This window comes from Carlito syrichta, unplaced genomic scaffold (assembly GCF_000164805.1).
Source record: "Carlito syrichta isolate Samal-C Ts95f unplaced genomic scaffold, Tarsius_syrichta-2.0.1 Scaffold315096, whole genome shotgun sequence".
In the NCBI taxonomy this organism is placed as follows: domain Eukaryota; kingdom Metazoa; phylum Chordata; class Mammalia; order Primates; family Tarsiidae; genus Carlito; species Carlito syrichta.
Window position 1 is genome coordinate 191,999 of NW_007259192.1, and position 14,503 is coordinate 206,501.

General features: G+C 41.3%; 1 protein-coding gene across 2 annotated transcripts; it reads right to left on the reverse strand.

Moving 5' to 3' along the window:
• Positions 1-2,442: 2,442 nt before the first annotated feature.
• Positions 2,443-14,079, reverse strand: CDO1 (cysteine dioxygenase type 1). 2 transcript variants are annotated; one of them, XM_008072302.2, is made up of 5 exons: positions 13,677-14,079; positions 10,666-10,743; positions 8,732-8,886; positions 5,126-5,295; positions 2,443-3,904 (listed from the first exon to the last, which is right to left on the reverse strand). In XM_008072302.2, the coding sequence occupies exons 1-5, from the start codon at positions 13,844-13,846 to the stop codon at positions 3,875-3,877; spliced, it is 603 nt and encodes a 200-aa protein (XP_008070493.1). In that variant the 5' UTR covers positions 13,847-14,079; the 3' UTR covers positions 2,443-3,874. The 2 variants fall into 2 exon arrangements, with proteins under 2 accessions (XP_008070493.1, XP_021561736.1); XM_021706061.1 differs by having other exon boundaries at positions 8,732-8,883; positions 13,677-14,070.
• Between the last annotated feature and the right edge of the window lie 424 nt (positions 14,080-14,503).

Here is a 14,503-nt window from a genome sequence, read left to right on the forward strand (position 1 = left end):
TTAACCAGGGGCCCTATGAAGTCTACAGAAAGTCCATGAATCTTTTCTGAAATTATACACAAATTTGTTGTGCTGTTGCCTCTCTGGAGAGTTCTTTAGCATTCAGAGATTTCCAAAGTGGTCCATGATTCAAGAAAAGGCTAAGTACCATAATTAAATGAAGTAATTAATGCTGTCCTCTCCCTTGAAATATACATAAAACTAGTTGTACATCAACTAGTTCATCTAAGTACATGATTAATGAACCCACACCAAAAGATAAATCTCTGAATAGGCTTTACAAAATAAGTCTGTGGCTTAATAAAATAATAATTAGAATTTCTATACTTACTAAAAATAACATGACACATTTGATTTGGTGGCACACAAAAAAGACCAAATAAAGGTACATGAATACAAAATTATCATGTAAGGAGGTTGAGACTTTTTTTTCATTCATTTCATAAATATTGAACACCTACTATGTGTAAGGATAGGCTAAGTGCTCAGTACTCAGCAGTAAGTGACATAGTGTCACAATGTCTCTACTCTTATGGGACTTCATTTCTATTAGTAGGATTTAGACAATAAAGGAGTGAAAAAAGAAATGACACTTTCAGATTACTATAAGTGCTCCAGTGAAAGTGGATAGAGAGTGCCTGGAGAATTTTTTAAAAAATTTATTTTAGAGATAGGGATTCACATCCCTTAGGCTGCTGGAGTGCAGTGATGTGATCATGGCTCACTGTAACCTCAAATTCCTGGGCTCAGTTGATCCTTTCACCATAGCCACCCGAGTAGCTGGGACTTCAGGCATGCACCACCACACTGCTTATTTATTTATTTATTTTTTCAGAGATAGGGATTGGGGTCTCAGACCAGTTTGCTGGACTGGTCTTGAATCCTAGCCTCAAGTGATCCTCCCACCTCAGCCTCTAAAAGTTGTGAGATTACAGGAGTAAGCCACTACCCTGAGTGAGATTTTACTTTTAGGTAAGGTGGTTGGGGCACTCTTTCTGGAGAGATCTTTGAGCTGACATCTGAAAGACAAGAATGAGCCAGTCTTTAAAGAACTGGGAAAGGGCATTCCAGGCAGAGGAAGCAACAAGTGCCCAAGTTCAAGCCACAGGTGAGATGGGAAGTACTGAGTGCTATGTTGTGTTGGGAACATCTGGCTCTAACTCTTCCTTCACACTTGGGGCTCAGTCCTTTTCTAGCCTCAGGGCTTTATTCCCTTTCACATCCTACCCATCTTTTAGCAACCAGCATGATTCTAGCCTTTAATGCTTTCCCACTTTTCCAAAATCCACTTGAGTCCCTGATGTCATCACTGTCTTGATGTGTGCAAGCACCTCACTAACTCACATGAACGTTGAGCTGCAGGAGAAGCAGCATGTCTGCTCTTGTGAGGACGAAGAACGCTTGTTACAGGCTGGAGGGATCAGGGCCAATCACAGAGGTACGGAGGGTGGTGCACCATCTGGGCTGAGCCTCACATTCACAAGAATCCTCAGATTTACATTTTGCCATGACTGTCACACATAGGATACTACTTCATTTGTGTGTGTTAAAGGTGCTATTTACTAAATGTTCCAGAATAATAATGCATAAAGCATATAACTGTACCAGTTTTTCTTGTAGTTGTTATAATGACATACACAAATATGAGAAGAGGCCTGGGCTTTTTTTTTTTTTTAACCTTGAAAGGCCCAAGTGAATTTGAGGATTGCTTGAGATTAAATCCTGGCTTAAGGCCTAGCTCTATAATATCGTGACTAGACAATTTTTGGCAAGTTTCTTAACCATGGATAATGTCTACATGTAGAGAGGAATTGGATCCCAAGATGGACTGTAACAAGAATCTTCCCCATACCTAATTTAGATGAGATCTGGACAAGATTTTTGGATTTTTGAGTTGGTATTGTAATGGAATGAGACTCTGGGGATCTTGGGAATCTTTGTTTTTTTTCTGCATATGGGATGAACATGACTTATTGGGGGTGAGAGTAGAGTGTGGTAGGCAGAGTGGCCCCCAATGACACCCATATCTAATCTCCAGAACCTAGGAGTATGTTACCCCATGTGGCAAGAACACCCCAACTTTACAAATGTGTTTAAGAGTATAAACTTGAGATGGAGACATTATCACATGAGTCTCTCAGAGTAGAAAATGGATGAGATGGACTAAACCTGCCATTGCTGGCTTTGAAGATGGAGGAAAGAGCTCCAAGCCAAGGAACAGTGGCAGCCTTTAAAAGAGGAGGGGCAAAACCCAAAACCCAAGTAAACAGATCCTACTCAGAACCTATAGAAAGGAGTTCAGCGCTCACAATATCTTGAGTTTAGTGCTGTATAACATTCAGACTTCTGACCTACTGAGCAGTAAGGTAATAATATTTACATTGCTTTAAGTCACTAGGTTTGTTATAGCAGCAGTAGAAAACCAATACAGTATCTACTTCATTAGGAGTTTTTTACATTTTTATTAGTATATTGAAATATCTTATAACAATGCCAGTATATGGTAAGCATTCAGTAAGTATGAATATCCTTCTCAAAGATAAGAAGCTAAGAAGTAAATAATTCTGAGATATAAACACCACAATCAATGACCTACAATAGAAACTATTTTCAAAATATTTTGCTTCCTAATAAAGTTTAGAGATGATAAATTCTATTATGACACATATTCCTAAGAAAATGGCCTAGAGCAGGAGCAGCAAATTCAAATGCTTATGTGGGCTTTGCAGGTAGTAAATAATGGAAGCAGGTGAGTTGGAGATTACAGCTGACTGAAAAAGCGCCTCACTTAAGGGGCAGACCCTAGCCTAGCTAGCTGAGGCCAATTAAAATGTAGTGCAGACCCAGTGTTCTAGATCATTCAAATTCTCAAGAAGCTAAAAATCCCTATCTTCTTCCAGGAAACCTCTAGTTTTTAAATGTTGAAAACCAATTCACACTTAAACACATACAGATACAGACCCATAATTGTCAGGCAAAACTGATTATGTCATGAGCCACACTAGAGCCAGAGACCCTCAGGTTGGTATTTCTGGTCAAATAATGAAGCCCAAAATGGTAAGTTGCTTTTGAATGCATTTTTTGGCCTTCGTCATAAACTTACACCATAAAAGAATTTTCGCAGTGCTTTTGTTAATCTAAATCTAAGCATCTATGATTTATGTGGCTTTTTATCATGTTAATCAGAAAGACAACTTTGAACTGTGTTCAAATCCAGTTTTATTAAAATTATTTGGAAATTTTGGTAGCAGTACAAAGTCTTTGACTATGACTATGGAATACAGACACAAGTTTGTTTTGGTTTGCTGTGGGTTTGGGAACGTGTACATTTCTAAACCCTCTGCCCTTCATTTCATTACCAAATGGCAAAGCACTTTAAGTTCCCCTATTATTCATAGAAAAGGAATCTGTAAAATGAGATTGAAAAAATAAAGTTCAAAGATTCAAAAAATTCTCTTCAAATATTAAGAGCATACAAAGCATATTAAAGACATCTACATTTAGTCCTCCAGGTAACAAAGCAGTTTGTGGTTTCTTATTTTTACTTATTGCTAATTACAGTCAAGAGACCAAAGTGTTTCCCAAATTTCTAAAAACCCTCAGCACACTCCCAGTACAGTTTCAGTGAAATTAGAAGATAGAACCAGGAGAGCATTTGATTTAGCCTTTAAAAATCACATGACTTTTTTCTTTCTGTAGTAGCTCAGGGCTCGATTTGCTTACTTAATGCCTTATAATTAGTATCTGCCTTACAGTAGATCTAAGTATCAGCTTATTTAAGTATAATACTGGACAGTGAGTGATGGGTGGCCTTCCCGTCCAAGGCAAACATACAGTGAACCTTAAAGTAAAACCTCAGAGAGTTTAGTACTCCTTAGTTGTTCTCCAGTGAACCCGAAGTTGTCTGTAAGAAAGAAAAAAAAAGAAAGCTCTTCAGAGAGACATTTTAGCATGTTCTAAGTACTCCTGCTTTTCTAGCAATGTATGAAAGCTCAGCTAGGCCAATAGAGCCTTGTTATTCTCATCACAGGAACAAAACATCTCTTAGGGTTTAAAAGGTAGTAGACAAAGATGAAGCAGAGCAACAACTTGAGAAAATTCTTATTTTCATAAGATTCATGTGGATTGTTTTCAGTCTCTGTTTTCATGCATTCTCTATTTTTGGACATTCCAATGACTAAATAAAGATTATTTCTCTAAATGACCAACTTATTTCATCAGAGGTAAAAGGCTTCCCTACCACATTAGTGTTGGCTGCCTTATTTGTTTTAGGAGGAAATGCTTGTTTCTAAAGGAGGAACATGTTAGTATAATCTATTCTTCTTTATTTATTTGTGGTCTAACAGACATCACAACTCAAAAAGCAAACTTGGGGCCAGGTGCAGTGGATCATGTCTATAATCCCACTTTGGGAGGTTGAGGTAGAAGGATGGCTTGAGACCAGCCTAGGCAACAAAGTGAGATCCTGTCTCTACAAAAATTTTTTAAAAATTCGCCAGGCATGGGTGCATGCCTATAGTCCCAGCTATTCAGGAGGCTGAGGCAGGATGATTACTTGAGCCCAGGAGTTTGAAGCTGTGGTGAGCTGTTATTGTGCCACTGCACTCCAACCTGGGCAATAAGAGTGAGACCCTGTTTCTAAAAAAAGAGAAAAGGAAAAGAAAAAGCAAACTTGACAAGTTTCTATAGCTGTATCATCAGCACAAGGTCTCAACCTTACAAAGGATAACTATGCAACTTACTTGTGTTTTCCCAGTAAATTAGATCTATGAATAGTAAGTCAGCAATAGCAGTTTTGCCAAATAATATAGGTTTCACTCTTATTTCCCAAATAGATGAAGAGAAAACATTTTTTTTGGAACAAGTCTACATTTTGAAATTTCTTAGTAAACAATTCTTAGCACCAAATTTAATTTTTGTTCTTATAAATTGCAAATCTAGTCTTCAAAGTTTAAGAAAACAAGATCTATTAAAGCCTTTCCTGAGTTGAGGTTCATCTCATTTGTCAATTCAAGACTACTTAAAACTTAAAATAGTCAAATATTTAGAACAACAAAAAACGTATACAGTGTAATGGTGCCAACCCACCAAGCATTTAAACCTAGGAGAGAGAAATGATACTCACAAATGGAGTTCTGATCCCAAATTTGCTATGGAATGTCATGGTGACTTTGTTTTTATGTCCTGTTCTTTGATCAAAGGCATGGCACATATCAAAAGGTGGACTGTACAAGTGAAGGCTCACGGCAGGTTCCGTATGGCTGATGTTCTCTACTCGGTGCAGGCCAATGGAATCTAAACAATAGCAAGAGGGAAGAACAGGTGAAGGAGCCTGGATGATGGGTAAAATGTTTGTTAACCTCCTGAGATCATGACTCAATTGTGATACATAGGAAACTAACAGAAATTAGTAGGAATTTTTGAACTTCTAGTTAAAGACAGTAAGAGACACACAGGCATTAGCTTTTGTTCCTTTTTGAAAACCCAAATGCAGTAAAATAATTAAAAAGACATCAATATACAAAGAAAATAGGAAAAGAAAAAAACTCATAAAAATCAAAAATCTTGAAAGTTAGATTTACAGAGCAAAGAAAGCTAAGCCAACCATGGGGAAAGCCAAGAAATAAACTGATGTGCATCTTGAAACTCCAAAGAGCTTAGGAATTGGCAGCACCAGGTACCTCTGGAAATGAGGATGAAGATGGAGCCAAAAATACAAGAACTGTTTGGAAGTCTATTTAAGAAGTAGAGACTCATAACCCTTTTGCCAGTTCTTCCTCCTCTTTTCCCTCAGTAGAGGACTGAGATCTAGTGTCTAGGGATTGTACAATAGATCAACTTGGGACTGGTGGGTATCAGGAGAAGAACAAGTAAACTAAACAAAAATTCACATACAGAATGGTAAAATCCCTGCTTTAGTTACCACCTAAATGTTACCAGACAGGATTTTTTTCTCTAGGCAGGAGATGGGAAGAGCTTCTCCGAGAATCTGATTGGCTCAATAAAAAGCCTTAAAGATACTGTACCGGGAGTTCCTCAAGGAAAAGGCTCTGCCAGAGCAAAATCCAGTTGACAAGCCCATCATGTGTTCGGCAACCAATTATCCTTTTTGTCCTTGGTTTTTAAATATTAGCACATAGCTAGGACGACCAGACATTTCAGCAAGGCCTCTAGTACAAAAGACAGAGGCCAGAGCAAATTGAAAAGCAACCTGATACAGAGACTGCTCAGGGGAAGAATTCAGTGTAATTATTGTAGGCATCCAATGTGGCCTATACTTTAAGAAGAACGAAGTCTAGAGGCAGAAGACTTAGATTCTACTTCTGACTAGAGGGACTAGGTAAACTACCTTTGAGCAAGTCGTAATTTCTAGAATCTTCCCTCTTATTTCTAAAACTGGGGCCTTATTCTCAGATTTGCAAACTCTCTGATACTATAGCTTGTAGATTTCATAACATACTGGCTTAAGCACAATTTTGAACACTGCAGGTACACACACTGGCCAATGCTTGCTGGACAATATTGAAAGTAAAGACCTTGCAAAAACAAGTCACCCATCTTCTAGAGAAGTCCCTGGTTTTTCGTTTTTGTTTTTGAGTTGGAGTCACTCTGTCGCCTAGACTGGAGTGCAGTTGCCACTCCCGGCCACCGCAGCCTTGACCTGCTGGGCTCTGGCGATCCTTCTGCCTCAGCCTTCCGAGTAGCCGGAATTACAGGTATGCGCTACCACGCCCGGCTGATTTTTGATTTATTGTAGAGATGAGGTCTTGCTGCCCAGGCGGGTCTCGAACCCGCGGGCTCAGGCAATCCACTCACCTCAGCCTCCCAAAGGTGCGGGATTACAGGCTGAGCCACCGAGCCCGTCAGCCCCTGTTTTTTTTAACAATCCCAATATTATTAATATATTTTGATCTTTGCCTTTTTACCCTTTATGTTCATGATATACCTTGCCATAGTAATACTCGACTTTTCTTGGCCTTTTGCTCATTATATTAGGCAACTTAGTCTCCTTGCTCCAATTCTCCCCTCTTCATCACCCTATTTGCACACTGCTACCAAATCAATCAAGATATTCCCAATTAGAACTCTGCTGACCAAAGAAAGCCCTTACTTTAAAGCTGGTCTTAGAGGCCCAGGCCTTGATCTTACTTTGTTCTCCTGCTACTCCCCTGTCCAAGCCCATTCTTCCTTCTCCCCCAATTCCTAAACAGTTTCTATATTTTGCAACAAGTGTGCCTTCACTCACACTCTTCCTTGTACTTGAAACATCCTTCCCCCTGATCACTTATCCATCTTTACCTCCTACTCTTCCATCTGTAAAAATCAGAGTCTGAAAGTTTGTAGGTGGTTAAGTCTGCAGACATATTTAGCATATCCTACCCAATATTTTACTGATTGGTAAAATTTCACATTAGAACCAGAATTTCCAACTTCTATGAAAAAAGAAAGCAGGATAATCTCACTGGAACTGAGTGGCCACTGCTGCCACCTGAGTGAGGCTTATACACTCCAATTCATCCTCCGCCTCACCACAGCCTTATCCCTGGTCTCCATCACTTCCTTACACGTTTGCATTCTACATGCTTTCACATGTGAAAAATCATGCCTATTCTGCAAGACCTAATTTACTTTCTCAAGGCTCTGACTCCAGCAGAAAGCAATTATTCTGAAAGGCTTTTGGTTTTGTTGTAAATGGTATAGCAACAAACTTGTTCTTTAGAAATCTGGTGTGCTTTACATATAGTAACCTTCAAATATTTGGGAGAATGAGTAAGATTTCTGCTACATAGAAAACTAACACTCTTGCATTCTGTGAAGGGAAGAAGACTTCCCATACAATCTGACATTTGTAAGTGACTTGCATTTCCTAATAATCTAACAAATTTAGGCCAAGTATTGAAGCCAATATAAGACTTTAAGATATATGGAAAAAAACCCCAAACTGCTTTGCCAGAAAACAAAAACAAAAAAAACCCCAAACCAAAAAACTCGAATGCTTTATTTTATATAAATGGAATCAAATTGCTTGGGCTCAAATCCTGGTTGCCTTAAAAGCTGAGTGATCTTAGACAAGTTCTTTAATCTTCCCATTTGTTGGCAACCTCATATGTAAATGAGAATAAAATATTATCTGTCTCGAATGACTTTAAATGAGCTTTTTGGAAAGTTACTATTCCTTTTAGAAATATGGAAGTTAGTCACCACCTCTCCTATAAAGCATTTGGCCATCCCATATCACATTTAGGAGAACGAATTCTTGGTAAGGTATCTATAAATCATTGGCCAATAATGTGCTTTGTAAAATTTCCCTAGAGGATACTTTTTTTTAGGTATGCTATATGTATTTTTAGACACACAGGGACTAGTTAGCATTATCACTTCCAGAAGATTTTATTATATTTCCTAACACAAGACTAATTTTCCAATTTGATCTAACTCTTTTGTTGAAAGACTAAGTAAATTCATATTTGATTTTAACTGTTGTAAGTCTTGGCAGATAAATAATTTTTCAGTGAATACTGATCTGCATGCATATGTTTTTAATAAGTGATTCCAACCCAGAAGAGACAAAGACTCAAAAACAAAACCCATGGTGTTAGGGCCATTTCCCAAGTATTTTAAATCATGACTCCACGATCCAGGTTCCACTGCACATGTATAAGTAAACAGTATTTCAGAGATGACTTCCCGGTTTTTCCCACTTGCCCTTAGAAAAAGGATAAGATGTTACCATTGATGTAGGCACACTGGTTTTCCCTCAAGATTCTTTCAGACTTCTTCATCATCTCATTGGCTTTTTTGTCAGGCCAGGCAAATAATGTCTCCTTGAGATTTCCCTGTAGCATCTTCAGAAAGCAGTGGGAGTCGGTGTGATCATGGATACTGCTATATATATACAAAATGATAACTGAACTCAGTAGATAGTCTAGTATGAGGCCTGCAGTCTCCCAGGCAAAATTGCATTTCATCCGGATTTTTAGAAATGTCAACAATGTTTAGGGCAAAGTAATAAAATATCAACCATATCAATTCATAAAAAGGGTACAGTTTTAAATAACAGTTTAAAAAAAATTTTGTTGTAATACTACTTTGATAAAAGAAACAAAACCAGTAACATTTTATCTTCTCCCAAATACAACTTTTAATAACTCACATAAGCTGGGTCAAAATTAGATTAGGAGAGTGCATTAGAAACATTTTAGAAGGGATATAAAGATAATCATTTATAATAATTGCACCACACTAAGATCACAATGTTTTTTCCCAAGGCTTTTTCTTCCTTTTCCTTCCTTTGGGGGTTGAAGTTGGGAGAGAAAGCCTATGTATGCCTATTACCATCCTAAAGTTATACTATATATATAATGCTAACATTTTGTAGATTTAGAGTGCCCTACCTGTGCTACCTCCCAATACTGGTAGGAGAAAGGAAGTAAATTGGATTTGAGGTAAGAAAAGCTTTATTAAGGTAATCCTGGAGTAAAGTGTTCTTAAGTATATGAAGTAGTAGTGTTTGCAGGATTGATTAAAATATATGCATCTGTAGACATTTATTTCATATGTTGATTTATTAACCTATATGTACAATAAGAACATCTTATATCCTAAATCCACAGAACCTAGTTCTACTCCTGACGTATAACCTGCTTTCAAAAATATTAAGAGAATGAACAGAAATAATTCCATTCCATTTGAATAAATAAATGTACTCTATAAACCAAACTTTCTAAAGCCTTGTCAGTTTATGTTTCCTTTATCTCACACACAAAAAAATGGATCTGATTATTTTTACCATTCTCAAAAGACTGAAAAAGATATGCTAAAAAGATACCAGGTTGGGTGCAGTGGCTCATGCCTGTAATCCCAGTACTATGGGAGGTCAAAGGGGAGGGTCATCTGAATCCAGGAGTTTGAGACCAGCCAGGGCAACACAGCAAGACCCTATCTCTACAAAAAACAATTAGCCAGGTGCGGCAGTATGTGCCTGTAGTCTCAGCTATTCAGGAGGCAGAGGCAGGAGGATCCCCTGAGCCCAAGTGTTGGAGGTTACAGTGAGATATGACTGTGCTGCTGCACTTCAGCCTGGACAAAGTAAGACCATGTCTTAAATAAACACAAAGATAATGATACTCAGTTGGTAATAAGAGTGGCAAATATACAAACTCAAGACAAGATAAGGAACCAACTTATTTCAAAGAATCAGTTTAAGTTGCCTTCTAGATAAATAAACTAAACAATTAACTTAAAGTAGAAAGAAATTTTCTGATTTTGTGCAATGCTTTTCTAGCTTCAAATTCCCACACTTTTGTTTTTTGGTGTCACAGTTGTTTACACAACTTAAATGCCACAAAGGTCAAGTTTAAACACAATTCCATATAAAATGTAACTCCATAGAAGACAAAGAGTGAGGTTAAGTTAAGGTGGTTACTTATCACATTTGATTCACTGTTCATTTTGGTGACTTGTTTTAGTTTGTGTGTTGTATGCCTAAACTCCCTAACCTAATTTTTATGAGTTTTTTTTGTAGGAATTAGGAAACATTGTGAACAAATAATTATAAAATGAGATTTGTTAGTATGTATAAGACTCGTGGTGGGCCTGACTCTGTACTTTCACATGCTGGAAAAGATATTCTCATAAATCTCTGTGACAGAATAGTTGTCTTACCTGCCATGTCCTTCACCCCAACACAGAATCATCAGATTAAATTTTCCATTTCCTTGATCCACAAGATTTCGGGTATACCTAGAAAAAGACCATATTTCAGAAGTTTGAAGTTGGCTGCTGAAACAAGCACTGGGAAAAATAAGTGTGTCACAAGATACCATTCATTCACAAATGTATTTCCACAACTAAGCAACTTTGAATTCAGTGTTCTAATTAGAAATCCAGCATAAATGAAAAATATTTTTCAGAGTTCATTTAGGATATTTCTGTATTTTGAATCACTGCATTGATAGAGGTAGCTGCCCAGTTTTAATTAAGGGCATGGGGAAGGGGGGGGTGGGAATTCTGTTTTTCATTGTAACAGCCTCAAACTGATAAAAACCAGTGTGTTTCTCAGAGAAAGTATTTGCAAAGTGCATTACTGCTCCAGGCAAGAATGTTGCTATTGTTGTCCCCCACCCCACTGCCTGTAACTAAACCAGGACTTGAGAAAAAAGGTTTCATTAAATAGCTGTTCTAGAATTCTTAACTTTACTAAAGACAAAAAATGCAAACCACATTCAAAATCACTAATAATGAAAAGTCCTCCACAAATGGGGAGAGGGCTATCTAAGTACTCAAACAAGGCAGATTACATTAGGGATGTAAAGAACACTCTCTAAACTTTATAATTAGGAGAAACCAGTAATTGGCAAACAAACAAAAACAAACACACCCCACCAAACCACCACCATAACCATATGGGGGTGGAGAGGAGGGGTGAAGGGGAATCAACTTTAAAGTTTCTATTGGTCAAAGGGATACTATTGACATAATTTGATTAGCAAAGGTTAATGATTAGACATTCATCTAGACTGTCATTTTAAAGGAAAGGGGTCTTTGTTGTTGTGTAGCCTTTGTTACCTTCTCTTGTCCAGCATGCTCCTTCAATCCTGTCCTTTCCTCTCCTCCCCCTGGTGCTTGCTGAGCATAATCCTTGCACCAGTTGCTTTGTAAGTGCTTTGTGATTGATTACTTTGTGGCTGGTTATGACCTAGCAAGGAACTGTGCACACAACCTTAAATTCACAGTAAACTGGGTTCCTGTACCAGCTTAATTCTCACTCCACCAGTCTTAGGGTAATCTCTCCTGCTTCTTGGGGCTTCTTACAGAGAATTTATTGCCTAGCCCACACTGAAACATATTCTAATCTTGGTTCTTCTGCGTTGGTCCTCCCAAAGTCAAAGATCAGAACCCTTCACTGGGAGAAGCACTTTCCTATTCTATGCACAAAATAATATAGAATTGATTTCTGCTCTCCCATCTCCTTCCCTCCAACTGCCCGCTCAGGACAACACTGTTATCTTATTGAGCTGTGCCTCAGATTAGATCAGTTCAACGGGCTGCATTTCAAAAGGTTTAGAGTTTATCAAACAAGACTAATTAATTCAAAGAGCTGTTGCAACCCATCCTGGTTGATTAGTTGCACATGGCCAACAGTTTATCTAGTCAGAAGAAAGCTACTAAGGTGTCCTAAGTCTGGAAGTTTTGTAGCGCAGGCTCTGGAACAATAATGTTCATTTGAACCCTGGGGCCTCTACTGAATTTCAGAAGAGCCTGTGCAGGTCATCCGACCTCTTCATTGCCTACCACTCTTCACCTGTAAAACAAGGAGAATAATGATATCTATCTCCCACATGTAAAGAGATTGGAAAAGTACCTGGCCCGTCACCAAGTCCTCAATTGCCTGTAGCAAATGCAGGAAATTGAAAAACTAGACTCTCCATAGCTTTGACAGCCACAAAAGGGCTTTACCATGAACTGAGTCGATAGGAAGCTAAGGAATTTCCTCAAGTCATTTGCAAATAAAAAAATGGGATCCTATGTGGACTTCACTTTTTCTATTTCAAATGCTAAAATACAGTTGAAAAGTCCCCTGACAACAAAACTTTACCAAACACCCTACAGGTTGAGGAGGGGTGATGAATAGAAACTGCTCCCTCCCCCAAAACAAATTTAATCATTTCCTGATTATTTTCTTTCAGTTATCCCACGCTTCCAACCCTCAAACCAACAAGCCACAAAGATGGAATCGCTGGCTGCCCTTTGGAAAAAGCAGACCCTCTCACCTTTCAGGAGATTAAATTTTTTCTCTCTGGCCCTAGAGGATTGGTAGATTCATTTTTATTTAATCACCAAGCCAGGGTTTAAAAAAGAAAAAAAAAAAAGCCAGCCTACCAGGACCTCTCACTCAAGCACCTCTGGAAGTAGCGGTCTTTTACTTCAAAACCACAGAACCAAGCACAAAAGAAATCAGATCGTCCGAGGGGTGAAAAACCCGCTGTCGTGTATTTAATTTGCGAAACCTGGCAGCGGATTTAAATAAACCTGCAGGCGGGGAGGTGAGCTGAACTGGTTTAGAAGAGGGAACAGCAGAAATTGAGAAGTGGCAGCTGACAACCCCAGGGCGCTAATTTACAGGAGTAAACATGCCTGTGGGAAGGTGCCTGGCTGTAGGCGACCGACAGCGCCGTAATGGGGAGCCGACGTCGGGACATCGTGTCCTCCACCATCACCCTGTCTCCGATGCGGGTCTCTCCGGGAGCACCCTCCGCTAGTCTAGCCAGGCAGTTCCTGCAGGTGCCTCTTCCCGCACCTCGCACCCGCGGTTGACTGTGGCTCAGGAGAGGAAAGTGTGCTCCGAGGTCGCAGCCAGCAGGAGTGGTGGTTGGGAGCAGAGGAGAATGCAGGCGAGGAAAGAACAACCCGCGGCCGCGCCGTGGCCTCCCTTTCCAGGCGCTGCCCCCAGCGGTCTCTCCGGGCCCCCGGGCCCGCCAGCCGGATCCACCTCCCGCAAGTGCGGAGCGCCTGTCACGCAGCCAGCCAGCGAGGGGGCGAGGGGCGGGCGCAGCGGCCCGGGCGGCCCCCTAAACCAGGCTGCCTTGTCTACGCGCTCCCCGCGCTCCCCGCGCTCCCTCCTCCTCCGACCGGGGAAGCGGGCACCCTTGGCTTTGAGACTAGAACGCGCTCACCTGTACTGGTCGAACTTGGCGTACACCGCCCACTCGGCAGGGTCGCTCTCGTAGGCTTCCATGACGGCCTGCACCTCCTCGACATTGACCTCGTCGCCGGCGAAGAGCTGGTGCAGCATGCGAATCAGATCGGTCAGGGTCCGCGGCTTCAGCACCTCCGTCTGCTCCATCCCGCGCGGAGCTAGCGGCGCGGGCTTCCCTGCTGGGCTGCGGCTGGGGAGCTGAGCGAGCCGAGGAGCCCGGGGCGAGAGAGTCTCGCAGCCGGGTCGCAGCTGCACGCACGCCCCCTAGACACCCGAGCGCCAAAACCTAAGGAAGCCCTGGCAAAGCTTGCAAGAGACCCACACCCGGGAGGTGGATCCCGGCTCACCGGAGACCAGCCGCGCGCACAAATCAGGACCAGCTGAGCGGGACGCCGCCGCCCGGGCCCCTTTTAAGCTCTCGGAGTCAGCGGGACCGTACCAACAACCTCGGGGGGTGGGGCGGGGCGGAGAGCGCCCGGAGAACTCGGCGGAGGCGGGGAGAGCGCGTGGGCCAGGCCCCCACACACTGCCCGGCTCCCCGGGGCTCCGAGCCTCCACAGGAGTCCCAGTGTCGCCGGTGTCCCGGCGCTCGCGGCGGGCTCCGTGCAATCTCTCCCCCATGTTAACGGCGCGCTTTGGCCGCCCGTCCTAACCCCTCTCCCCGCGCCACCTCCGCCGCCGAGGTTCGCGACGCTGGGACGTAGACAGAAAGAGTCGGGAGGCGACGGCCGGGGGGACCGCGAGGAAGGACGGGGGCGAAAAGGGAAGGAGAGGAGCCCTGCCTTCCAAACAGAGCTGAGGAGT

Excerpts from the sequence above, each read along its gene's own strand:
- CDO1 (XM_008072302.2), bottom strand. The coding sequence starts at position 13,846 with ATGGAGCAGACGGAGGTGCTGAAGCCGCGGACCCTGACCGATCTGATT. Across the intron at positions 8,887-10,665 it reads TGGGGTGAAGGACATGGCAG|CAGTATCCATGATCACACCG; the intron begins GTAAGACAACTA and ends GTATATATATAG. Across the intron at positions 3,905-5,125 it reads TTGGGATCAGAACTCCATTT|ACAACTTCGGGTTCACTGGA; the intron begins GTGAGTATCATT and ends TCTTTCTTACAG.